Source organism: Micromys minutus, assembly GCF_963924665.1.
Source record: "Micromys minutus genome assembly, chromosome: 15".
Lineage (NCBI taxonomy): Eukaryota > Metazoa > Chordata > Mammalia > Rodentia > Muridae > Micromys > Micromys minutus.
In genome coordinates, this window is record NC_137984.1 from 5,300,610 (window position 1) to 5,327,627 (window position 27,018).

At 45.6% G+C, this 27,018-nt stretch overlaps 1 protein-coding gene across 1 annotated transcript; it reads left to right on the forward strand.

Moving 5' to 3' along the window:
- Positions 1-344: 344 nt before the first annotated feature.
- Positions 345-2,464, forward strand: TCF21 (transcription factor 21; the record flags this gene model as incomplete). The annotated part of the gene is made up of 2 exons (XM_080929199.1): positions 345-794; positions 2,375-2,464. 2 exons carry the CDS (start codon positions 345-347, stop codon positions 2,462-2,464), a joined length of 540 nt encoding a protein of 179 aa, XP_080785325.1.
- Positions 2,465-27,018: the final 24,554 nt, after the last annotated feature.

The following is a 27,018-nucleotide window of genomic DNA, read 5'->3' on the forward strand; positions in this document are numbered from 1 at the left end:
GGTCTAGGAAGTCCGCTGAGCCTGGCAGGCCCCTCCCCTGGGCTGCATGGATCCGCCTCTCTATTCCCCAGATAAATTCCTAGTGTCCACCAAATTCCCCGGCGCTCTTCCACTCTCCGTTAAGGCCAGGCCTCCAGGGGTGAGGGAGATAAGAGCACCAGTTTCCCTGTCGCGGGATCCCTTGTGGTCGTTTTCAAGACTCTGCGACGGGGAAGCTGAGAGACAAGCCTGCCGGATCCCATCTCGAACCCCAACACACGAAGTGGCAGCTCCCCACTTTAGAGACCCTTTCGTTTCCGTTTCAGCGTCTCTCTCTTCCTCCCTCCCCCACCGCCTCTCTAAACATGTCCACTGGCTCTCTCAGCGATGTAGAAGACCTCCAAGAGGTGGAGATGCTGGACTGTGACTCCCTGAAAGTGGACTCCAACAAGGAGTTTGGAACTTCCAACGAGAGCACCGAGGAGGGCTCCAACTGTGAGAACGGGTCACCACAGAAGGGTCGTGGTGGCCTGGGCAAGAGGAGAAAGGCTCCCACCAAGAAAAGCCCACTGAGCGGGGTCAGCCAGGAGGGCAAGCAGGTCCAGCGCAACGCCGCCAATGCGCGCGAGCGGGCCCGCATGCGGGTGCTGAGCAAGGCCTTCTCCAGGCTCAAGACCACCCTGCCCTGGGTGCCCCCGGACACCAAGCTCTCCAAGCTGGACACTCTCCGGCTGGCGTCCAGCTACATCGCGCACTTGAGGCAGATCCTGGCCAACGACAAGTACGAGAACGGTTACATTCACCCAGTCAACCTGGTGAGTCCTCCCGCAACTCTGGCTGGGCCTGGGGACACGGCGAGCGCACGACACCTTAGAGACCGCTGTCCTAGCATCCCTGGAGACCTCCGCGAGGCCTCCACGCAGCACCGTGGCTCTCAGCACTGAGCGCTGCGAGCCCGTGAGTGATTTGTGGGAGCATTTGACGTGGCACCCCATTAAGGAATTTCCGAGGGTATTCAGTTGGCACAGACCAGGGATCCCCGCGCAGGGTGCCAGCGCCATTTCCCATTTCCGCTGTCGTGAAACTGACAAGACGCTGGGCACCCTGAAGACCTATCTTACCGTGCCTCTCTTAGCTAAGAGCAAACCATGAGTTCCCCTCTGATTCTTGTAAACATCCGAGTCCAGCCTGTCCCCGGGTATATTTAGGACTATTAAATGCAGACATATTTATGTTCTTCCAACTCCATAACTGTCCACGCAAATCCCCCCAGCTACTTAAATATTCTGGGCTTGCCTAAGTAGATTACCATTTTAAACCCCAGAAACTCCAGCCACTGTCAAAGCAGTCATTCCTCTCAGGTCTTACTTTACTGGATCATAAAGCAGCCGCGGATCCAACCACTCACAATGAATGTGCCCAAGTTTTGAAAAGCAAGTGCCGGTTACTGCACCGATTTCCTCAGAGGCATTTTACTATTTAGGGTTGTTTTTCCACTTCCTCTTTCGTTCGATTTCATTTTAAAACGTGCAAGCTTTAAGGAAAACCACCACCTTACTAGGACTGTTTACATATGATAAGGATTAGATATCCCTTCTGGCCAGCACTTACAAAGAGTCTGGAATTGTGTTCTCACCCAGCTGTCTCAGGAATTGGGGGAAGGGATGCTAAAACACGTTTTGCCAGGAAAAATATTTTCCTTCCAAATAAAAAAGTTTGGGTTTTCTGCTGTTGTTGTTTAGTTGTGATAAGTAGCTTTTTAAAAAAAGAATCTAAAACTAGAATGAAATTATCTATTAGAACATTTGTAATTGTTAATACCTCCATCTTTAAATATTTTTAAATGCATTTTATTATCTAACAGCCCCGAGAAAAAAGGAAGAGTCGAGCTTTGCTTTCTCACTAAGTAGGGGGATCTCAAATAAAATGTCCCTGTATCTTTTATAAGTGTACACCCCCTTCGGGGGGTACTACTAACTTAAAATTGTGGTCCTGACTAGTATCGCACTGGAAGATAAAAGGAAGCCAATGAAGGTCAGGATGCTGGACCAGAGCCACCATAGACCCGACCGGCAGCTGGGTACTTAGGACCAGGGTCCTTCCCACCCGCCCTGCTAATACTCCTAAAGTATCTGCCTCGGGCTGTGTCCGGGCTTGCTTTTAGGGTTCCAGTTAGAACCAAAAGGGAGACCTGTTTCGCCCTTGCTCTAAAAGCACCACAACCAGCACCACCTGGGCTGCTAGCCTTACCCGAGGAGTTAATACACCTAATGAGCTACAGACCTGTGGCCTCCTGGATTCTAGCCTGCGCGCGCCTCCAGCAGCTAAGGGCTCTGAGACGACCCCTCCCAATGTCCAAGTCTACTTACCCCCACCACCTTCTTCTCTCTTGCAGACGTGGCCCTTTATGGTGGCGGGCAAACCCGAGAGTGACCTGAAGGAAGTGGTGACCGCGAGCCGCTTGTGTGGAACCACCGCGTCCTGACCTTGGAGGTGCGAGTCTGGGAACCGTGCGCTCCGAGGGCAGTGGGCCGGCGAGGGTGACGACCCCTGCCCTCCCCTCCCCGTCTCTGCTGCCGCCTTCATTGCTCTTCTCCCCATCCCACCCCGCAAGAACACTTAGCCGTGCGACGAGGAGATTCCTTTCCAAACCAGAGGAAACCAACTGTACTTACAGATTCCCATCTATTTAACTTGATTAACGTCTGCCGTGAATGACTGCGAACCTGGCTGGTCCAAGTGCAATATGTAATTATATATATTATATAAATAGATAATAAGAGCCTATCAATGTGTATCTTTTGTACAATATGTGGTAAAATGTAGATCATAGAATAGCTGACTTTGACAGTCACATTTATAAAATAAGTCACTCAAAGAAATATATTTTTTTTTTCAAACAGGTTTTGCTATTTCCGAAAATAAATCTTTCTTTATATTGAAAAAAAAAATAGCTTGGGCATTGGTGTGATTTTTTTTTAAAAATGTGAAGAACAATAGAAACTATCGGGACGTTTAATGATCAAAAAGTATTTATTTTAACATTTAGCCTAAACTCTTAGGGAAAGGTTGACTCTAATTCCAACTAGAAAAAGGCAAGTCATGGTTCCTTCCGAAACTTGAAGAGGTCTTTCCAGTTATTTTAAGCTCACTAAAGATAGTATAGTTGTAAATAAAGAAAAAGCAGTCGGTTTTTACAGTTATCCAGTCACGCACCCCGAAGGACAACGAAGAAAAGGAAAATTTGATTTTCCACTGTTTTACAGTGAGCCTGTTCCGAGGATCCGGAAAGTAAACTATGATAGTTTTATAACGTTCCGTATGCTGCTGTGATTTAAAAAAAAAAGAAAAAAAAAATGATGAAACACTGCTTGCAAACCAGTGACGAAGGGGATCGGAACTGCGCGTGAAATCCAAATGCAGCAAGATATTTTGCTTGTTACTGGCCGGCAATTAGTTAATTGCAGCCGTGAACGCCCGTGCCTGCTTTTCGGTGCGTTTACCTCTTGCGTTAAGCTCCCGCCAAGACTTCCCGCGGGCCGGTCGTAACTTAAACATCTTCCAGACTGAGGACCAGCACATAGGGGAAGATTAAGTTGAGATAAACAGAGAGGCGAGGCGGAGAAGCCTGGGACCCTGCTTGCCTCTGCCCCTGCGCAGCCCGCCGCGGCGATGCGCCAGATGCCACCGGGGCTGTTTAATGTTCGGGGTTATGACCGCAGTGTTTACAAGACGCCCTCGGTTATTTATACAGTTATCCCTCTCAGAGGCCTTGAAACTTCCGCTTCGCTTGCTCTCTCTTTTCGACGCCCCTCACCCCCTCCCCCCGTTATTTCGTAGCTGCTTTTGGTACCTGGTTAGGATTAACTTCTACTCAGAACTCCAGCCAACTGTACAGACCAGGCGGGGCGGAGCCCTCGGTGAGGTCTTCCGGGAAACACCTATTCCAGGGGCTTGTGATGGGAGCCATCACGCCCTAGGGGCAAACTCCACTGATCAGAGACTCTTCATCCTTGTCGTTTACACGCTTGCACTGGGTGATATTTCAAGGCGTCCGGCAACGCCTCTGAGCCATCCCAACTTGACTTTCAAGAGTTCCCTTCAATCTCTAGGTGGTGGCACCTGCTCACTCACAGCCACCTTCCCTTCCACCCAAGGGACAGGGCCCACCCGGGAATTCTAAAGGAAGGTTAGTGTCGCCAAAGTGAATCAGGCTGCGGTTAGCCCAGGAAAATTCCCAAGTTTCTAGTCACGTTTTTTTTTTTTTTTTTTTTACAAACCAAGTAAGTAAATTCTTGATGTTCTGAGCACTCTGCGCGGGCGGCCCCTTAGTGGCTTTTTCTCCACTGTTACACACAGAAGACATGATTTTTAAAGTCTGTGTTCATCCTACTTATAATCTGAAGAAACCTTAGTGGCTTCAGGAGAAAGGTCATGGGAAACCCACGTCCTGGCTCAACGCGGAGCTGTTTCCTCAGAAGGCCAGATCCTGTTTTCAAGTAAAGATGACTGACGATAATTCTAGTAATAATTGAATTTGTGTTCGTTCCCCCACGCCCGTCACTGTCCAAGCTTTAACTCCACTCAATGAAATTATAGTATTGCGACCTCTTCGTAAAAGACAGGATCCAGCAAATAAATGTCCAGTACTTGAAAATGAGTCGGCAGGTGACTGTCTACACTATCCCCAAACTGAAAGGATGGTGGGAGGAAGTGCTTTTACTGGTAGTGATGGTTCTATGATTGCATGACCTAAAACGTGTCCCTTCAAGGCAGCTTTGGCCCCTCTTACATCTCCACCTCCCTCCGGTGTTCTCCAAATTTCCATAAAGCTGTCTACTAAAATGACTCCTACAAAATGAAAAATTTAGAAAAGCTCTCTCTCTCTCTCTCTCTCTCTCTCTCTCTCTCTCTCTCTCTCTCTCTCTCTCTCTCCCCCTCCCTCTCTCTCCTCCCCCCCCTCCTTCTCCCTCCAGTCCACTCTCTCCCTCTAGTCTCCCACACTCCCTTGGTCTCTCCCTGGTCCCTCCCTTTCTCCTCCCCCTCTCTCCCTCTCTTTCCCTCCCTCCTTCCCTCCTTCTGTTCCTCCATCCCTCCCTCTCATCATCCCTCCTCCGTCCTCTCTTTTTTACCAACTCCCAGCCCCCCAGCCTGTCTAGGCCACTAGCCCCTTCCACTAGATGGTGCCCACACTCACCTTGTTCCCGTGCTCCTCTTGTCCTCATATCTTCCCCAAAGTTTGCAGCTCCCTGGATGCCTGTCACCCAGCCTAGGATTCTGTGCCACAATTTAATATGCAGTTGTAAAGCAGGAGTCCTGAATACCTTTGCCCCAGGCCAGAGGAGCTGGGAGAGGGATGGGGATGAGGGGTGTCATGTGACCTCTAAGCTATAAAAAGTATCTTAGAGAAAGCACTTTCCAGAATGACCCAGGCAAATGACCAAATTACGATAGCCACCTAGGAGAAAAAAATGAGGTGTTTCCAAAAGTCTGAGTTCTCAGACGCAGACTCATAATGTGGCAGCAAATGACACCTCTCCCCCTCCCTCCCCCTCTCTCTCTGCCATTGCTTGTAGGACTTACAAATTTTACAAGCAATTCAGTGTGCTTTTAGTAGGTGTGTCCACTTTCAAATCAAAGACTTGCTCCAAAAAGCAATCATAAACAGAGCCCTGGTATTTACTGGTTATGTATATAATCTCCAGTTCTTAGAGAACACACCCCAGGGCAGCTGTTAAGCCAGCACTGTTTTTGTGGGTCTCTACCCTCCAGAGAGATAGAATTTGGAGGGCTGGGGGTCACAGGTTCCTATGTGGTGTTTCTGCTGCTGGTCTGGGGATGTTTTGAGAACCAGGATTTGAAATGCATAATTACAGAAACAAAACATTAAAGGTTAAGGCAGAGGGAAAGAGAGTATACCCCTCCCCCCGTGTGTGTGTGTGTGTGTGTGTGTGTGTGTGTGTGTGTGTGAGAGAGAGAGGGGGGGGGGCGGGCATCCAGGTTTGGGAGATAGTTTGATTCAGTATGCTGCTCACTCTAGCGTAAATGTACCTACCCAATGGCCAGCCTAGAAGTCCAGTCGCTCCACCTCAGAAAATATGAGATCGGTTTTTCCTAGGAATTTGGCCCTAGGGTGGGCGCTCATCTTGTGCCCTAGAAGATAAATTCGTTATCAATCGATGAATCAAAAAACTCTGTGTAGATTAGAGACCAGCGTGTTGTTGGGTCCCTTAAACTTCTAGGGAGGAAAGAACTCTGGGCACCGTGGACTCACACTACGGAGAAGAGATTCCCTCAATCCCAGATCTGCAGATTTCTGCCCCACCCGGGTGAGAAAGAGTTGGGTTTGCAGCCCCGTTCTTCAGAAAGTGGAACTGTGATTGAGAACTAGGGCCAAAGCCAGGGGTGAGGGGTGGGGTGAGCGCTGCTGGGAGAGGGGAGGGAGGAGAGAGGGAGGAGGGAAAGGCCATCCCGGGTTTAAGGAAGTTAGCAGGAGGTGAAGGAAGCTTGGGTTCCCAGCCTGGGGCGGGGGGGGGGGGGGGGGGGGGGCGCAGTACAGCCTTTGCTTCCTTCCTTTAGCGGTGTGGTGTTGGGAAAATTAGCGCGTGCCCTGTCCAGACTCACCCCAAGCAGAGACTCAGTCCAGGGAAGGTTCTGGGTTACTGTGCAAAAACAACGTGCAAGGCTACAGCGGGGGTGGGTGGGAGGGGGGTGTTCAGCCTATCAGCCAGCAGGGAGTTGTTTCCCAGCCTTCCACCTTCCTTCAAATTCGAAACTGTCTGGGGTGAAGGCACCGCTTTCCAGCCCTTTGGCTTCCTCCTGACGTCTTGGCTCAACACGTTCTTTAATCTTCAGATGGTAGGCTGCATTCAGCCTCCTGACTCCCTGGTAACTACTCCGGACCAGAACGGAGAGGAAGGGCGGTGAGAAACGCCATTTAGAACAGCGGGATACCTAACTTGGTTTTGTACCCCGCACCCACCCTAAGGCCTAAGATCTCATTAAGTATCGATTCAAAAACAAATCCTTACTCTTAGAAATGTGGGAACAAAAGAAAAACGGAAAAAAACAAACCTGGGATTAAACTATTCTTAAACCTTAAAGACAGGCACAGGTGTGTGAAAAACTAAGGAAGCCCTTTGTGATGGAACCTGATAGAACCAACAGGACACAGGGATGCCATCTCTAGATGTTCTTTCTCTCTCCAGTGGAAAGAATGTCACTTTTACTAGCTTAAAAGATAGTCTAACTATAGAAATAACGCGACACTCTAGTAAAACCTAATGTGCGCAGAATTTGTTGTGTAGAGAAAGAAAGTCATTTGTGGCCCACATAAATTGTGTTCTTTTTTAGTGGGGAAACAAAACTTTGGCTGGGTTCCTGGATACAATCCTAAACCTTTCGGGATCTTCCGTCTCCGCTGTGAAATAGGAAGAAGAGTAATTCAGTGACAGTAAATACCTGAGAGATGCTAAGCTGTCTCTACCTTTTCCTGGACTTTAACTGCAGACTTTAAGCTGTGCTAGTCCACGCTTAAATCCCAGCCCAGCACTGGGACTCAAGGGGCAGCTGTATCTTTGTAGTTTGAGGCTAGGCTGGTCTGGTCTACATAGCAAGTTCAGAGCCGCACAATACAGAGACCCGGTTTCAAATTAAGAGAAAATGCTGGCCAGGTGCTTGAATATTCAGCCACACAAAAGTACCTGAAAGAAGGACCTTGGTGTCCCCTAATTCAAAGGAAATCAAAGATGGCTATTACATTTTCAGGATGCTTAAATTGGCCAAATCACTGGGAAGGCAATAAAGAAATTCCTTGATTCTCTCTTCTTCCCTGAGACTTTCCCATTCTGTCTACAGCAAATTCCACCCTTGCCTCCGTATTCTGGTGACCAGCACCTCAGGAAGAGATGATTTGCCCATTTCTCTGCTCGGTTTACTGTGTCCATTTCTACTAGATCTGTAAGGGCAGGGACTGACAGCGCATGACTGGTTAGTGACAGGAGAACCTGGCACTTAGCATAGTGTGTGTTTCTTGGAGACACGGGTGCCTGTTAATAAATACCATGCTGTACCTCAGTCAAAGACTGACTCAAACATAGTCATACTTTAATTTAGAATTTGGTAATATAGCACATGGCTTGGTGTTTAACAGAAAAAGTAAATCCTCAGTGAAAGCAATATCAGAAAGCGCAATAGAAAGAGCCTGAACTGGAGACTTAACTGGTCCCCAGTAGTTTATAGCACTACGTGCTGGGTAAGGCCAGTCAGCATGGTGCCTTTGAAGTGTGCATTCTCAGCATTCTGTCCTCTAACCCTACCAGAACAATTACTAATGTGTGGTCTACAGGTAGTCTTTCTTCCTTCCGTGGCTCCTGTGAATGCCTAAAGCTTTTGCTAACCTTATTTTCAAGCATTCATCCCCACCCCAAAACCCCTTGTTTTACAACTTTTTCCTTTCGGTTCCAAAAAGTTCTTCTATATACTCACAACCCTCCCAACACCAAGTGTGTGATAAACTAACACCTCTGACTCCAAATTGAGTGAATGTTCAATAATTAAAGTTTCACACTATCCTCCTAAAGTCAGCATCAGATCTATCAAGAGACAAGTTTCACTTTTATTTATTTATTTATTTATTTATTTATTTATTTTGCCATTTCAGATGCCAAATCTCTGACTCACAGGCTGTAAACCGGAGGGTCTCATAGCCTTGTCCTCAGACTTGACAATTTGCCACATGGTTCTCCTGACACTGGACACCATTCGCCTTATCCAGCTAATCTCTTATAAAGGTTGCAGGTGGAAATCCAGGAGAAGTACAAGGGAGATCCCTGAGTTTACCATAAAGCAGTGCTCCTGCTCTGGAATCTTCCTAGGTCTGTAATTTTAGAGATGTTTGTTTTTGAAAGTGTGTAACTGAGATTAAGCCATTGGCCAATGATGATAAACTCAATCTCCAACCTCTTCCGGGACAGAGGGGTGGGAGGGCAGAACAGGAAGAGTTCTTAACTAGCACTCCAAGACTAGTAAATCAGACTGACAACCAGAAGCCACCTTAAAGTTTCCAAGGGACTCCAGATACTAGTCATTTTACCAACATATAAAAAAGAACATAGCTAAGTATAGTTGCTGAAAACCACACCTCACTTTGTATGGAGAGGCAAGAGCATCAGAAGTTCAAGGGCCACCTTTGGCTACATGGTGAGGAAGAGACCAACCTATTTGGAAGCCTGGCTTAAAAAGAAAATAATATGCTCTTTCCTCCAGCCGAGCAAGATGCCCAGAAGAAAGAAGGTCAAGGGGAAGAAGGTGCCCCCACCCAACCCCGCGCCATCATCAAGAAGCATGAGGCCAAAAAGATGGTCAGTGCTTTGTTTGAGAAAAGGCCAACCAGTGAGTTCCCATGGAGAGACCCATGGCTCCAGGTGCATATGCAGCAGAGGATAGCATTGTCTGGCATCAATGGGGGAAGAGACCTTTGGTCCATCGAAAGTTCATTTTCCCAGGGGGGAACAAGAATGTGCTGAGGTAGGAGAGGGTAGTTGGGAGAGGGAGCATCCTCATGAAGGTAATGGGAGGGGGATGGGGATGGGAATGGGGTAAGGGAATATATATATATATATATATATATATATATATATATATAGAGAGAGAGAGAGAGAGAGAGAGAGAGAGAGAGAGAGAGAGAAAGAGAGAAGGCCCAAGAACTTCAGCATTGGCCAGGACATCCAGTCCTAAAGAGCTCTAACAGGTTTCGTCAAATGGCCCCCGCTACATCAGGCTGCAGCAGCAAAGGGCCATCCTCTATAAGCAGCTCAAAGTACCTCCAGCCATTAACCAGTTCACCCAGGCCCTGGACAGGCAAACAGCTACTCAGCTGCTTAAGCTTGCCCACAAGTACAGGCCAGAGACAAAGCAAGAGAAGAAGCAAAGGCTGCTGGTCCTTGCTGAGAAGAAAGCTGCTGGCAAAGGGGACTGACAAAGGGGACATCCCAACTAAAAGACCACCTGTCCTCCGAGCAGGAGTCAATACATTCACCACCTAGGTGGAGAACAAGAAGGCTCAGCTGGTGGTGATTGCCCATGTAGACCCCATTGAGCTGGTGGTTTTCCTGCCTGCCCTGTGTTGAAAGATGGGGGTGCCCTACTGCATCGTCAAGGGAAAGACCAGGCTGGGGCTCCTGGTTTACAGGAAGACATGCACCACTGTTGCCTTCACACAGGGTAACTCAGAAAAGACAAGGGTGCTCTGGCTAAGCTGGCGGAAGCTATCAGTACCAATTATAATGACAGATATGACGAGACCCGCCGCCACTGAGGAGTCAACGATCTGGGTCCTAAGTCTGTGGCTTGCATTGCCAAGCTGGAAAAGGCAAAGGCTAAAGAACTCAATAAACTGGGTTAAATGTACACTGAGTTTTCTTCACATAGATATAATTACAAAATTTTAAAAAAGAAAATAATAAAAGCACTACCCAAGAGTCTCAAGAGTCTTAAAGCCGTTAGGCCAGGAGCCATGACAATGACAAAACACCTGTTTACATTGATTATCCACTCAATTGCTTTCTCCAACAAGGAACCCAAGTACTTCTGAGCCTGGGAGACCTTCACACCTACAGGGGTCATTTGGCCCTCCAGAGCTGTCTCAAATCCAAGGAGATGAAGCTGCACAGTGATGCCGGCAACTTGGGGTGGGCATCTCTTGGGTACGCATCTCTTGGGTAGGCATCTCTTGGGTAGGCATCTCTTGGGTAGGCATCTCTTGGGTACGCATCTCTTGGGTAGGCATCTCTTGGGTACGCATCTCTTGGGTAGGCATCTCTTGGGTACGCATCTCTTGGGTAGGCATCTCTTGGGTAGGCATATCTTGGATAGGCATCTCTTGGGTAGGCATCTCTTGGGTAGGCATCTCTTGGGTAGGCATCTCTTGGGTACGCATCTCTTGGGTAGGCATCTCTTGGGTACGCATCTCTTGGGTAGGCATCTCTTGGGTAGGCATATCTTGGATAGGCATCTCTTGGGTAGGCATCTCTTGGGTAGGCATCTCTTGGGTAGGCATCTCTTGGGTAGGCATCTCTTGGGTAGGCATCTCTTGGGTACGCATCTCTTGGGTAGGCATCTCTTGGGTAGGCATCTCTTGGGTAGGCATCTCTTGGGTAGGCATCTCTTGGGTGGGCATCTCTTGGGTAGGCATCTCTTGGGTAGGCATCTCTTGGGTAGGCATCTCTTGGGTAGGCATCTTTTGGGTAGGCATCTCTTGGGTACGCATCTCTTGGTAGAGCAGTATTATGGTTTGAATATGCTTAGGCCAGGAAGTGGCACAGTTAGGAGGTGTCGCATTGTTGGAATCAGTTTACCACTGTGGGCATGGACTTAAGACCTTCACCTTAGCTGCCTGGAAGGCAGTCTTCCACTAGCAGCCTTCAGATGACGATGTAGAACTCTAAGCATCACCTGCACCATGCCTGCCTAGAGGCTGCCATGATCCTGCCTTGATGATACCGGACTGGACCTCTGAACCTATAAGCCAGCCCCAGTTAAATGTCTTTTATAAGACTAGCCTTGGTCATGGTGTCTGTTCACTGTAGTAAAACCCTAGCTAAGACAAGCAGTAACAAGGCCTTAGGGAAGTGAACCGTCAGAAAGTTCAAGCCCTCCCTGGAGCTTTCTGAGCACTCAGCTCTGCACCCTCTGCCAATCTTCAACATCCCCTTCTCTACAACCCCCATTCTCTGTGCTGGTTAACATTTTCCTTCTAACTGTCTTAGATCACACAAGATTGGCTGAGTTGCTGTCTGTGGCCTCAATACTACAAGATTCCATTGTAGACACTGCCATTCACCTGAATATGAGTTTTTGGAACAGGCATAACTATTGACTCTCTCTTTCTCTCTTCTCCCTCCTCTCCTCCCTCCCCCTCCAAGATTTTATTGGTTTATTTTTAGGTATTCATGTGTACCTGTGTGAGTTTATGTGTATCTTAAGCATGAAAGTGTTCTTGGAGGTCTGAGGATAGCAGATTCTCTGAAATTGAATTTAAGAGCTGTTGTGAGTCACCTGGTGTACTGGCTGGTTTTGTGTCAACTTGACACAAGCTGGAGTTATCACAGAGAAAGAAGCCTCAATTGGGGAAATGCCTCCATGAGATCCAGCTGTAAGGCATTTTCTCAACTAGTGATTAAGGGTGGTAGGGCCCAGCCCACTGTGGGTGGTGCCATCCCTGGCCCAGCCCATTGTGGGTGGAGCCATCCCTGGACTGGGAGACCTGGGTTCTATAAGAAAGCAAGCTGAGCAAGCCAGGGGAAGCAAGCCAGTAAGTGACATCCCTCCATGGCCTCTGCATCAGCTCCTGCTTCCTGACCTGCTTGAGTTCCAGTCCTGACTTCTTTTGGTGATGAACAGCAATGTGGAAGTGTAAGCTGAATAAACCCTTTCCTCCCCAACTTGTTTCTTGGTCATGATATTTTGTGCAGGAATAGAAACCCTGACTAAGACACCTGGTGTGGGTGCTGGAAACCAAAGCTAGGTCCTCTGCTCTTAAAAAGCTAAGCTGTCTCTCCAGCAGTGTCTGATATACCTCTCCCAGGATTATATTGTGTGCCATCATTAACCTAGCATATCTTACAGGTGGGACACGGTTATAGATCAGATGGTTTATGGCTAAGCTGATGCTTACACTTCTCTTTTGGAACCACACGGGGTGCCTTTCTATACAAAAGATGCTAGCACATAGGGATAAAGGCCCTATGGAGGCACCAACTCAACCTTTCCATGTAGTGGTGGTTGATTAATTCACTCTGTTCTCCCTGGAAGTTCATCACTAGCCACCCCAGTGCTCTGGATTCTTGAGTGAAAGGCACACACACAGCCTTTTATTTTAATATGCCTTAAACGGCTAGGCTTCTCCCAATGTTCCACATTGTAAATGCCTCCCCTCTGATACTCCTACATCATTACTTACTAAAACCCATATTCCATCTTTGCTACCCTGGACTCAGGCCTGAAGTCCTCCCGGGTCCCGATGCCCAACTCTTACATGTTGGAAGTCCCTCTGTGTGTCTGTCCTATACTTCTCAGACCTGAACCTTCTCTTTCCTTGGCACTGGATCTTTTTCCTCCTCTTGTGAGAATCCTAAAGGTCCCCTCTCTGTCTCCCTGCTCAGGCATTAGTGGCCAGTGGCCTGCAGCTTTATTTACCAACAAAAGCCAACTGAGGGCAGGGACCCCTAAGTGTCCTACATGCAGACATGCAAACTCCTGTGTAATTTTGGGAACACAATTAACAAAATACAAGCAATAAACCAAATCTACTACAACTACATGTGCAAAGAGCTGGGTGGGTGTTATCTTCAACAATGGGGTCTTGTCAGTTTGGGATGGTTAACCAATAGTCTTGGTAATAACCTAGGTTGTTTGGAAGTTCCTGTGGACCCCTTTGGCCAACAACTCAATTAGATGCAACACAATCCTAATACTGAAAGCTTCATTTGATGGCAAGAGATGGCCACTGGGGCTCAGTCTCCCCGATTATTTTTCAATTTTATTTATATTGCCTGTGTGTGTGTGTGTGTGTGTGTATGTGTGTGTGTGATATGTGTAAGAATATGTATATGTAAATGTAAACACTCCTACTGTGTTTGGTTTTTATACAACCCCTCAAATAGTTTGACTAGTTTCTGCTGTTACTCTTCTTGGGTGTGTTTGCTTCTTTTTGTTCTAAAGCTTTCATGTATGCTCTTAAGTTGCTAATATAAGATCTCTCCAATTTTTTTATGAAGACACTTAATGCTATCAATTTTTCTCATATACTGCTTTCACTGGGTCCCATTAGTTTGTGTATATTGTGTCTTCATTTTCATTGAATTCTAGAAAGTCCTTAGTTTCTTTATTTCTTCTCTGATCAAGTTATCATTAAGTAGAGAGTTGCTCAGTTTCCATGTGTATGCAGACTTTCTGTTGTTTCTGTTGTTAAAATCCAGCCCTAGTCTGTGGTGATCTGAGAGAATGCAAGGGGTTATTTCAGTCTTCTTGTGTCTGTTGAGGCTTGTTTTGTGTCCTACTATATGGTCAGTTTTGGAGAAGGGTCTATGAGACGCTGAGAAGTTATATTCTTTTGTTTTGGGGAGAAATGTTCTATAAATATCTGTTAAATCCATTTGGTTCATAACTTCTGTTCATTTCATTGTGTTTCTATTTGGTTTCTGTTTCAATGACTTGTCCATTGGTGAGAGTGGGAAGTTGAAGTCTCCCACTATTACTGTGTGGGGTTCAATGTGTTTTGTGCTTTAGTAAAGTTTGTTTTGTTTTGTTTTTTAAACTAATATGGCTTCCCTTGCATTTGCGACTAAATGTTCTGCATTGTGGCTTCACCTTAATGGACTCCTTATCATACTTAATCATATTCCTTTGAGTATGAAGCATCCTTCCCCATTCTTTTGATTACTTTTGGCTGAAAGTCTATTTCATTACATATTAGAATGGCTACTCCATCTTGTTTCTTTGGAGTGTTTGTTTGAAAAATCTTTTTCCAGCCCTTTACTCTGAGGTAATTTCTATTTTTGTTTCTGAGGTATGTTTCTTGTATACAGCAGGATGATAGATCCTGTTTACATATCCAGTCTGTTAGCCTGTGTTATTTTATTAATGAATTGAGTCCATTGATGTTGAGAGATATTAATTTAATGGCCAATGGTTGTTAGTTCCTGTTATTTTGTTGGTGATGGTGGTACTGTGTATGTGTGTGATTCTCTTCTTTTGGGTTTATTGTGAGATAATTAACTTCTGTGTTTTTCTGGGTGTAGTTACCCTCTTTGTGTTGGAGTTTTCCTTCTAGTATCCTTTGTAGGGCGAGATTAGTAGACAGATATTGTTTAAATTTGGTTTTGTTATGGAATATCTTGGTTTCTCCATCTATTGTGAGTGAGAGTTTTGCTGGGTATAGTACTTTGGTCTGGCATCTATGGCCTCTTAGAGACTGCAAGATAGTCTGGCTTTTAGAGTCTCTGTTGAGAAGTCAGATGTAATTCTGATAGGTCTGCCTTTATATGTTACTTTACAGCTTTTAATGTTCTCATTTTGTTCTGTACATTCAGTGTTTTGATTATTATGTGACAGGAGCATTTTTCTTTTCTAGTCCAATTTATTTGGTGCTCTGTAGGCTTCTCATACCTTTATGACCATCTCTTTCTTCAAGTTAGAGAAGTTCTCTTCTATGATTTTCTTGAAGATGTTTTCTGGCCCCTTGAACTGGAAACCTCCACCCTCTTTTATTCCTATCATACTTAGGTTTGGTCTTCTCATGGTTTCCCAAACTCCTGGGTGTTTTGGGTTAGGAATTGTTTACACTTAGCATTTTCTTTGTCTGCTGTCAGTGTCTCCTATGGTATCTTCTATGTCTGAAAGTCTCTCTTCCATCTCTTCCATTGGTGATGCTTTTTCTGTAGTTCCTCTTCCATTTCCTAAGTTTCCCATCTCCAGGGTTGCCTCCATTTGTGATGTCTTTGTTGTTCTATTTCCATTTTTAGGTCTTGGAATATTTTGTACATTTATTCCACCTGTTTGATTGTGATTTCCTGTTATTTCTTTAAGAACTTATTTGTATCCTCTTTCAGGGCTTTGTGTTTTCCTGTATTTTTTTTCTTTTTCTTTTAAACGGTTTATTTCTTTAATGGTATGTGAGTATATGGTCACTACCTTCAGACACACTAGAAAAAGACATCGGATCCCATTACAGATGGTTGTGAGCCACCATGTGGTTTCTGGGAATTGAATTCAGGGCCTCTGGTAGAGAAGTCAGTGCTCTAGCCACTGAGCCATCTCTCCAGCCCCCTTTCTGTATTTCTTTAACGGTATATTCTCTTTAAAGGCCTCTATCATCTTCATGAGATGGGATTTAAGGTCAGAATCTTGCTCTTTGGGTGTGTTAGGAGACTTAGGGCTTACTGTGGGGAGAGCACTGAGTTCTGATGGTGCCAAATTACATTGGCTTCTGTTGATTACATTCTTGTGCTTACAGCTGTTTGTCTCTGGTGTTAACTAGCCTGAGTGTCCCAGATTGGAGGAGGCCTCCTGGGAGACAGGCAGAGCTGTGGAGTTGGGGTAGGCACTACCATCTTCTGCAGACAACTATTCTCCCTTTGGAAGACAACTCTTGATCTACTATTGGGTCTTAGTGGAAGCTGAACGTTTGACAATGAGCCACCAAGTTACCATGTGACCTGTGCAAGCCCATCATGAACTGGGTGCTATTGAACCTGTCAAGTCCTAAAGTAGGATGTGCACAGCAGTGATCTATTATCACATAGAAATAATTTATACGCATACCACACACAGAGATGGATAGATAGGTACATAGATAGATAATTGGAAGTTTCTGGTTGTCTCATGTGATGCAGACTCACACGGTGTTGGGATGAGGCAAGACTCGTGGGAGGACGTGATGTTTGGAGAGAGTATAAACAGGGCTCAGTGGCGAGGGATAGTGAACTTGCTTATCCAGCCTTACAACACTAGGCTTCACTGACCTTTACTTCATTGAGAGGCACAGCAGAGAACTTCTCTCTGGCATCCTGGCTGCCTCTGGTCACTCCCACTGACTTATGCCAGTTTAGCAGAGGCCTGAAGGTTTCTGCTAGATTGTGCCACCATTAATGATTCATGCTTGGTATCCTAACACTGCTGAACTTGACTGCTGGTATCCCGACAACAGAGATTGGAATCGCCCCCAAAGAACGACTTCTAAACAGGCCCACGTCCCCTTGTCCTGTTCACCACCTTTTCTCCCCTATCTTTGGATGGTAAGCTAGAAGGGGAGTTGAAGCATTTGAGAACCCTTATTAAAAGTAGGTTTTTAGAAATCCAGCTTATACAGAAGACCAGCGGAAACATCCAGCTTCGTGGAACTGAGCAACTACTAGACTCTTGGATTTTCTATTCACCGCTTCCTATTGTTGGGTTAGTTGGACTGCAGTCATTCCAATAAATTCCAGATAGATAGATAGATAGATAGATAGATAGATAGATAGATAGATAGGTGGATAGGTGGACAGATCCCTTCCATAAACTCTGTGCCCCTAGAGAACCCTGACTAACTCTAACAGAGACATACTGTCCTGTCTGTTAGTGATTGGTTGTGGGTTTTTTTGTACTGGTGTCTCAGCATCTGAGTTTGTAATTCTAAGTGCTCATATCTAGTCTTGTTTTTGTAGGGTTGAGTGTTTTGTTCTTTGGTTTCTGTTGCCCTGTCTGGGTCTTTAGAGAGTAGTTGGTGAGTGTTGCCTGTTAAATTCTTCTGGGATCCTGATAAGTGTGGCCTCTGGGGAGTTCTAGTTAAAATATGCTTCTAGAAACTGGGAGCTGACACTCGGGAGTGCAAATAGACTAGGAGAAGGAGTGAGTGAGTCCAGAGAGGGAGGAAAGCCTGAGATTCTACCAGTATCTGTTTAGTTCCCTGGGAATGAGGAAGAGAGTGAGGAGAGGCCACAGTGTCTGCTGAGGAGCTGGGGATGAAACTGGGGCATGGAACATGGAGGGGCAGAGAAAGAAGGAGAGATCTGCACTTACCCTGCTTCCTTCTCGGGCTAGACTGGCCTGCAGGTCCCCAGGCATTGCTTGCTGGAGTTGGGGAAGTTAGGAGGAGAGGGTCTGTGTGATTCAGTCACTGGAGATGGTGGCTGGAGGGACCAGGGGAGGCTGGAATTGGAAATGGGGAGCAGTGGGTGAAAATCTGCACTTAGTCTCCTCAGCCGGAGCGCCAAACTGTTTCTCCAGTTTTTCTACTTTGGCTTGTTCATGTCTTAACTGTCTCTGTCATTTCTAGGATGTGTGTTTCCACAGACTGTGTTTTAACAGGTTTGCTTCTATCCCCTTTAGGCCTTTTCTTGGACATACTCATAAAACCTATTTTGAAATTCTTGTCTTTTCCTTCAGCTATGTCTCGGGGCCTGCTGTTCAGCGGTCACTGGGCTGTGGTGGGGACAGATCCTCTTGGCAGTTGCTGGATACATTTTTTACTCTGGTGTCTGGGTGTCTGAGTTTGGAACTATCGTATGTCATTGATAAGTGCTCTTCTCTTTGCTGAGTGTGTTCCATTCCATGTCTCATGGGGGAGGGGAGTTGAGTGTTTATTTGTTTGTTTTATTTTGGTTTTGCCCTCTCTGGACCTTAGAGAACTGTAGTGGCTCAGTTGCCTGGTGAGAGGTGTATCTGAGTCCCTCCCAGCTGAGGCCACTTGGGGATCCCAAGTAAAGTGTCTCAAGTTACTAGGGACCGTCTGGAAGGAGAGGGGTTGGGCAGGAAGGAGGCTGAGAGAGTCCAAGAGAAGAAAGCTGGACCTACCACTGAGCTCAGTGTCATCCTGAGGGAGTTGGGGCACGCCCTGGGAGCCAGCAGTCTGCACTGGCTGGGAGATGAGACTGGGGAATTTGCACTGAAGGAAAGGAATGAAGGTAAAGACAGAATTACCTATTCCCAAGCCAGGCCTTCCCAGGAAGAGTCTCCTGGTATTGGAGGAACTGGTGGCTGACTTAAAGGGGGTGGGGTGAGAGGGGAAGGCTGGATCCCATGAGGACCTGCAGAGTTCCCAGGGAATGAAGGCAGAGGAGGGGGCCAGGCCAGGTCCCAACAGGTCTGCTACAGGATGTCCAGCCTTTTCCAGTTATTTTCCTCACTGAGTTCACAGTGTCTAGTATTAATATAGATTTTCTTCTTCAGGATTTTTTTTTTAAGTTACATGTCTCCTATATAACTCTCTGAATTTGTTCCAAGCTACAGACAGTCAATTCTGTGAGGTGGTTTTTTTGTTTGTTTGTTTGTTTGTTTTGTTTTGTTGTTTTTTGTTTTTTGTTTTTTTTTTCTGGTACTTTCTTGATTTCTACTGGAGCATAAATAAAATACTAATATAAATTAGTTACACCATGCTTTATTTTACCTGTTATTATGACCGTCATTCAGAGTGTGAACAACTTACAGTTGTGACAGTAACACTAGAGTGTGAACAACTTAGATGCCAGTAACCCAGAGAATTTCAATGACTTACACACAAGACAATCACCCAGAGAATGTGAACTACTCACACATGTGACAGTAACCCAGAGAGTGTTAATGACTTACATATGCTTACATATGTGACAGTAGCCCAGAGAGTTGTGAACAACTTACATATGTGATGGTAACCCACAGTTTAAATGTCTTGCATGTATAACAGTAACCCAAGTGTATGAACTACTTACACACATGACAGTAACCCAAATGTTTGAGACCCTTACAAACATGACAGTAATGCAGAGAGTGTAAACAACATACATGACAGTAACCCAGAGTGTGAATGCCTTACACACATGACAGTGACCCAGAGTGTGAAAACCTTACACACATGACAGTGACCCAGAATGTGAAAACCTTACACACATGACAGTGACCCAGAGTGTGAAAACCTTACACACATGACAGTGACCCAGAGTGTGAATGACTTACACACATGACAATGACCCAGGGTGTAAAAACCTTACACACATGACAGTGATCCAGAGTGTGAACAACTTACACACATGACAGTGACCCAGAGTGTGAAAACCTTACACACATGACAATGACCCAGAGTGTGAAAACCTTACACACATGACAGTGACCCAGAGTGTGAATGACTTATACACGTGACAGTGATGCTATAGTGTGAACTTAGATGACAGTAACCCACAGAGTGTGAACCAGCAAAGAGATGCATAGGTCACTGGAAAAGAATACAAAATCCAAAAGTAAACTTTTAGGAATATCAGCAACTAATTTCTATCAGTACATAAAACCCCAGAACAACTTAGTGGAGCAAATCTGGTTTTCCCTTCAGTGGGTGGTGCTCTTATAGAAAACTTGAGTTCGACATGGAGAATAGACTCCCTGTAACCTATAAAACTTTTAGAAAACAAAGCATGGGAGAAACCCTGTGAATGCCAAGGAAATCTAAGGGATTCTGAGACTTGATATTTCCTATAGACTAAATGTTTATTTCCCTCCAAAAGCAGATATTGGAACCAATCGTCACTGTGGTCCTGTTTTCAATTTACAGACTGGGGGAAGTGATCGTGGCGAGAGGGCAGAGTTTCCTAAGGCAGAATTACTGTCTTCCCTAGTTCGCTTCCTATTGCTGTGGTAAACATCATGACCAAAAGCAACTTGGGAGAGGAAAGGGGTTTGTTTCAGCCCATCATTGAGGGGAGCCAGGGCAGACTTGAGGTAGGACTTGGAAGCAGGAACTGATGCAGGAACTATGAAGCAATGCCAATTGCTCCTCAGATTATGTTCATCTGCTGTTTGTATACAGGTCCAGTCCACCTACCCAGAGATGGCATCGACTCACACTGGGCTAGACCCTCAGATAACTCTGAGCGGTCAAGTTGACAACTAAAGTTAACCAGGAGAGTGTCTTTATAAGAGACCTTCCAAGAGCAGCCTGTCAAAGGAAGGCAACTATCTGCAAACCAGAAAGTGTCCCCTCACCAGACACCAACCCTGCCGGTGCCTTGATCTCTGACAGAACATAGACCTGTGAGATACAACATGATCACATGTAAACACATACACATGCACAAATACATATATGCACGGAGATGCTCTCACACACACAGCTAGTCAGAAAATGGGCAAACGATTCAGTGAGGCACAGCATGAAGACCCATTAGCAAAAGAAAAGTGCAAATAGAAAATAGTGGTGGGGAGGGAAAAGTTAAACATTGACAGCCATTGCAAAGTGTGACGTATTGGAGCACAATGAGCCATTATTACAAACTACTCAGAAGAACCAAAGCCAAACAAATGAACGGATATCACGTGCCACCGAGCACACAGAGGGCTGGATCATTTACATTTTGCTGAGAGGGATGTAAAATGGTTCAGCTACTCTGAGAAACAGCTTGTTTGTTACTTAAGAATGAAACACGTGAGGCTGGAGAGATGGCTCAGAGGTTAAGAGCTCTGCCTGCTTGCTCTTCTAGAGGTTCTGAGTTCAATTCCCAGCAGCCATATAGCTGCTCTTAACCATCTGTAATGAGATCCTGTGCCTTCCTCTGGCCGTGCAGGCAGAACACCGAATATATAATAAATCTTATTTTTTAATGAAACACACAATTACTACAAATTTTCAGGCCTTTGTGTGGAGGTAGGGGGCTCTGGCATTTACACACACACTGTACACACACACACACACACACACACACACACACATCACCCAGAGAGGCACACACATGCATACCACACCTGAATGTCTAAAACAACTTACCCTGTTATAACTTCCAAGTAGAAACAACTTGGACACTTTTTGACTAGTGAGTAGCAGTGGAGAAGTTTCTGCCAGGTTCATTTATTATTGAGTGTTACTTAGTGGCAAAAAGTGGAGAGTGGATTATTAATACATGTAACAACCAGGAAGAATCTGGGATGAGGGGTGCTACATAGAAAAGAAGGAAGAACACATAATGAATTATGACTCCAGTTCCCAGTTAAACAGCATTAACGGGCAAAGGAGCATCTACATTAGCAGCTGTGCTTTGTGCAGATTCCCAAGGAAAAGCCGGGATGCTGTCAAGCATGAAGGCAGAGGAGATGCCCCAGGCCTGGGCATGCAGCCCTCTCTTGTTACTTGGGTGATTACATTGTCTCCAGGATCTATGCAGACTTCACTTGCAAATGCTGAACCACTGCTTCTAAATGGAATTGCATAAAACATCAACAAATGTAATTGTGACATAAATTTAAAATCTGGAAAACAAGTCTCTTTGGTTTACAAAAGTAAAATGAACCAGGCAATGGAGGCTCACACAGAAAATCCCAGCACTCTGGAGGCAGAGGTGTGTGGATCTCGGAAGCCAGCCTGGTCTACAGGTCCACAGCCTGGTCTAGGATGGTTTGCTTTAGCAGAGTAGGAAGTCAATATATCAAGTCTCTGTAGGCTGCTTTAAAATCTTCTTAAAATCAGCCCGAGTGATGATGCAGGTAGATGCCTGTGAGTTTGAGGCCAGCCTGGTCTATGAAATGAGTCCAGGACACCCAGGGCTCTGTTACACAGAGAAACCCTTTCTCTAAAAGCCAAAAAAAAAAAAAGTTAGAATAAAAACAAAGACACACACATATGCAGTTCATAAACGTATGTAGTGCTAAGTACTTAAATATATAACTTTATAAAATATCCATGTTTTCATATGCAAATTTTAATTCAACGTTTTAACATTGACTTCTTTTTGTGTTCCATCAGAGAACTCTGAAAGTGTATCACTGAAGTAGTCTCTGTGTTAAAGAATGTTCACACTGACGTTTCCACTGAGGCAGGGATGACAGACGCCCAACTCAAAGCACAGCCCCTTCTGAAGTATTTATAAAGAAGGTGGCCCCCAAACTGAACCCTGTGAACCTTTCTAAGCCAGTCTGTAGGACAGGAAAGTGGGGGAGATGTGAAGTGTGAGGAGAAGCTTTGGAAAGAAGATGTGTGTGATTGGGGCTGAACTGTGACCCTCATCACAGGGTCAAAAAGAGAGGGGACTGTCCTCAGAGAGCGCCACTGTTGTTCCTGTAGAGGGTGTGGGCCTTTGTGGGGGTTCAGATCTCTCCAGAGGTCATTTGGACAGACCACAGGGTTCACGTATTGTGAGAGCTGACACACACTAGCAGGAACTTGTAACGTGGGAATTTCAGCTACACCTGGTGCCCAGACAGGAGACACCTCCCTGGGGTTGTGGGCTAAAGTACTGGGACTTTGTCCTCTGGGTTCAAGGAAAAGCCACCGATATCACACTTAAGAAGCTCCGATAAAGCTACCCGAGGAGATGGCTGGCTGAAAAGCTTCACTTTGAAAATGCTGTGTTCTTGCTGCTAAAGTCATCTGTCCCGTCTTCTGAGCCTGACTTGCAAGGGTTGGCAAACAAGCTTGTGGGCCTGTGAGAAAGCAGCTCTCTCCTGTTGTGTCCCTCTGGCGCCCTCTACTGACGAAGCATAGCGCGGAGCTGCAGGGCAGGCAGCCTCGGTTCAGGGATCTATCTGTCCCAGAGCAGGCAAGGAAATCTCACCAAATGACCTTGTAAAGTCACTATAGGCTTCCTAAATCTCGGGATTTCTCTGGATGTCTCCATTGCCATCACCACCAACATCAAAGAATTTCAAAAGAACAAAAAAGTGTTGACTGGGGTTTTCTCTGGCATAGGCATTCATATACCACATTCCTGGAATCATAGTCAATGTAATATATTTGCAAGCAGGATAGAATTGTAGCTAATCTATTATTCTTGTGTAGGGAAACTGAAGCTTAAGGCTGTGTACCCAGCACGTGATGCATCTGAAAGAATGAATCTTAGATCCACGAGATTTTTGCAAAAATCAATGCACTATTAACCATTTTGGACTGGGTTTCTCATCCTCAGAGTAAGGTTTTTCGATGTTCTAAATCCAGGAACCTCCACTAAGGTACTGCCTTTAGAAAACTATTACATGGTAAGTAACATCCCTCCTGGAAATACCTTAAAATTCATTGTTTTTCATTGTGAATTCAGTAGCTTCATTATGGGCACACTGAGTCTAGGTATACACATATTTCTACTGCCCCTGGGCAACTCTACTGGCCTAGTATTTATGGGATCTCTGAGAAAGAGCCAGACAAGTGCTCACTGCCCTGTGTCTTCTGATGAAATCTTTGACACAACCTAGGCACTGAGATTTCATGCTCAAGGTCAGAAACTAAAGGTTAAAGCTGTTAAGTAATATGACCAAGCTGATTACCTAAGTGGTAACTATAGATTATAAATCCAAATAGGTCAGAAGCCAGGGATTCTTCAGTTTCTTGGTACTGCCACGAGCCCAGGGCTCCTCCTGCTAACCTTTCTTCCTTGTTTGTGGTGCCAATTTTCTTGCTTTTGGCTATTCTGTATTTTATATTTTAAAAGCCTAAAATGAGGAGTGTCTATATTCCATTTCCATCTAGTTCCTGGGGTAACTGGGCTCCTGTGGGGTCGGTGATACTGAGCTGTTGAACAGGGACGCTGACCTCTACTAGCTTTTCACTCCTGTCCTCACAGATTCCAATGAAGGTGGGCAGACGTGTGTACACTCTGACGGCTGTCTGCAATAGTCTGGGGTGGAAATAGTATCCCATATACTTTTTGACAAGCTTTTCTTTTTTCTATTGTGTGCTCCTTACGCTGAGCCAACTTGCTAGTGGATTTCTCTCTACTGCACTTTGCACTTAAACCAGACATGGCAATGTACCTGTGTAACCCCAGCTCTGGAAGCTCGCTCGAGTCTAAGAACAACCTGGGACACATAGTGAGACTATGTCTCAAATCATAACTAAGGAAAAGTAACAAAAGTAAACAACTTAGACCTCAGGCCACAGTTCCACTACACTGAAGTCAGAGTAGAGCTCCCAGGGCTACCTGAGGCAGGTCTGTGTGAGGTTCTAATGCTTTATACTCCACTCCACAGTCAGTATATCCTATATTAGTTTGGAAAACACAAACAGAGCCATGACTTTCAAGAATTACATATCCTATAACATTCTGTTTAATACCTATGCCTGTTTTTAGGAATTGAAGGCTATTTCACGGTTACATCTTATGGTTTGTGCCATGAGTTTCTGGTGTCATCTACAATGGAATTTTGGTAATTATTAGGGCCTGATACCAATTACAAAGATACAGTTGACGGAAGGTCACCTTTTTACAATGTCATTGTTTCTCTCGGTTAAATCCCTCTGTTTACATTTCACACCACACGGGGGCAGCCTTGTTCCTCAAGTCCCACTTGCCTGCAGCAGAACTCTGCAGTGTTTCTGAGTTTGTGGGTTTGAGGAGAAGAAAAAAGGCTGGACCAGCATCCGGAAAGGCGCTCATAAGGAAACAGTGGGCCTCGTCTCATAAGGAAACAGTGGGCCTCGTTGGCCGCTGAAGTCTCTATTCATCCGCCAGCATCCTCCAGAGGAATGAGAGATGGGCAGGGGAGGGCAGGAGAGAGTGTGGCTGTCCCCAGCATTTCCAAACGGAAGTTGTAAGACAATATTGTTCAGAAAACTTTGGTGACGGTCCAAGGGTCTCCGGGACCAAAGAACAGAAGTTAAAACAAAGTAGAACACACTAGGAAGGTATGCAAAGCCCGCATCCTAGGAGCTGGTTCAAAATCTGTCTTATGTGTTCAACGACCAGCTGAGAGGAATCGGCTCTGAATGGAAGCAACATTCACAGCTTCTTTCAAGAGAAAAACAAAAACCCTCCTGTGATAGTAAAGAAAATGGCCCCCATGAGCTCCGGGGGAGTGACACTATTAGGGGGCGTGGCCTTGCTGGAAGAAGTGCATCCTGTGGGGATGGGGCTTTGGGGAGCTTTTTGTGTGCCCAGTGTGACCCTCAGTCTCCTTCTGCTGCACCATGTCTGCCTGCATGCCATCATGCTTCCAGCCAAGATGATACTGGACTGAACTTCTGCAACGGTAAGCCAGCCCCAGTTAAAAGCCCTTCATAAGACTTGCTATGGTCATGGCGTCTCTTCACCGCAGTAAGACAACACCCATCCAATCAAGGTGCTTTTAATTTTTAATTGCAATTATATCATAACTGAATAACATTGGCAGAAAGGTAGCACGCAATCTAAATGGCATTATAAAAGAAAGAACAGATGAAAGATGGATTTTTAAAGGTAGTCATTTTAAAAAGATTAATTTACTTCTACTTTATGTGTATGGGGGTTTTGCCTGCAGAGTGCCGTGCGCGTGGAGCTGGGCTCCCTGAAACTGGAATCACAGGTTGGAGGGCTGCTGTCTGGGTGCAGAACTGAACCTCTGTAAGATCAGCCCGCATGCTTAACTGCTGAGCCATTTCTCCAGCACCAAAGGCAGCTTCCTTTCGATTCTGCGGACTTGTTCAAGATACAGACTCTCGTCCACTCTGCTATATATTTGGTCCATCTGAAGTGCACGTGCTTTTAAGTTAAGACAGGTGATATCCTACCTGACCAACGCTCCCCACCAAAGGAAGGCGCACTCTCCCCTAACAACTCTCCTGGTCGCTGTTTTTCTTTGTTTTGGAAAAACAATGTCTTAGGTAAATATTTGTCTGGAGACAAGATAACAGTGTTTCTGGGCATGAGCTATGAGTCAGACAAAACAAGTTTCAGACCTGGTCCTGCCAGTCAAGAGTCGGTCTCGGCAAGAGCCGTTTCCTCATTCCTGTGGAGAAGCAAAAGTTGTAGAGCTGAACTGACAATGTAAAGTGCTGAGCAGAGTTTCTGGTACAAAGTCGGTAACGAGTGGGAGAGACTACTAGCAAGAATCCATTCCTTCGCTAGTGTCATCAGTTGCCACGGAGTTTTAAAAATCGTTGTTATTTTTATGGGTTTATGTATTACATGCATGCAGTCCCTGCAGCAGCCAGGAGGCGGCGCCAGAACCTGTCCAACTAGATGCCTGGTGGGTCTTGGCCATAAAAACCCCAATCCTCCATTAGAGAAGCCAGAGCCCTTAACCCCTGGGTTATCTCCCCAGATCCTTCATGCTTTTTTTTTTTTTTTTTTTTTTTGTAGTTTACATTTTTTAAACTTTTAAATAAAAAAATTAAGTTGGGTTGATTTTTTTCAGATGATACCATCGTGTGGAAAAACTAAACCAATAAATAACTGATAATAAATAAAACTCACTTGAGTCGGCCCCTACTGCTGTTTCTCCTTGTCTCTCTGTATCAGCTAAACCTTCTAGAAGCAGCTTGAAAGAATAATGAGGTCTTCATGCCAACAAACGCTGCTAGTGCAAGCCTAACCAACAATGCAAACTCGGAGACTAGAAGAAGTGCTCGGGCCTCACTCCTGTCCCATTCCATCTGCACCCTAACAAAGGTCAACCCTACCTACTCTTGCACACGCATGCACTGCACACTCTCGCATGTATATGCGCACGCACCACATACAGACATGCATGCAAACAAGCACGTACCCAGTTGCACACACACACACACACACACGCGCACACACGCGCATATACACACACGCACACACATGCACACACCCACCCACACACACG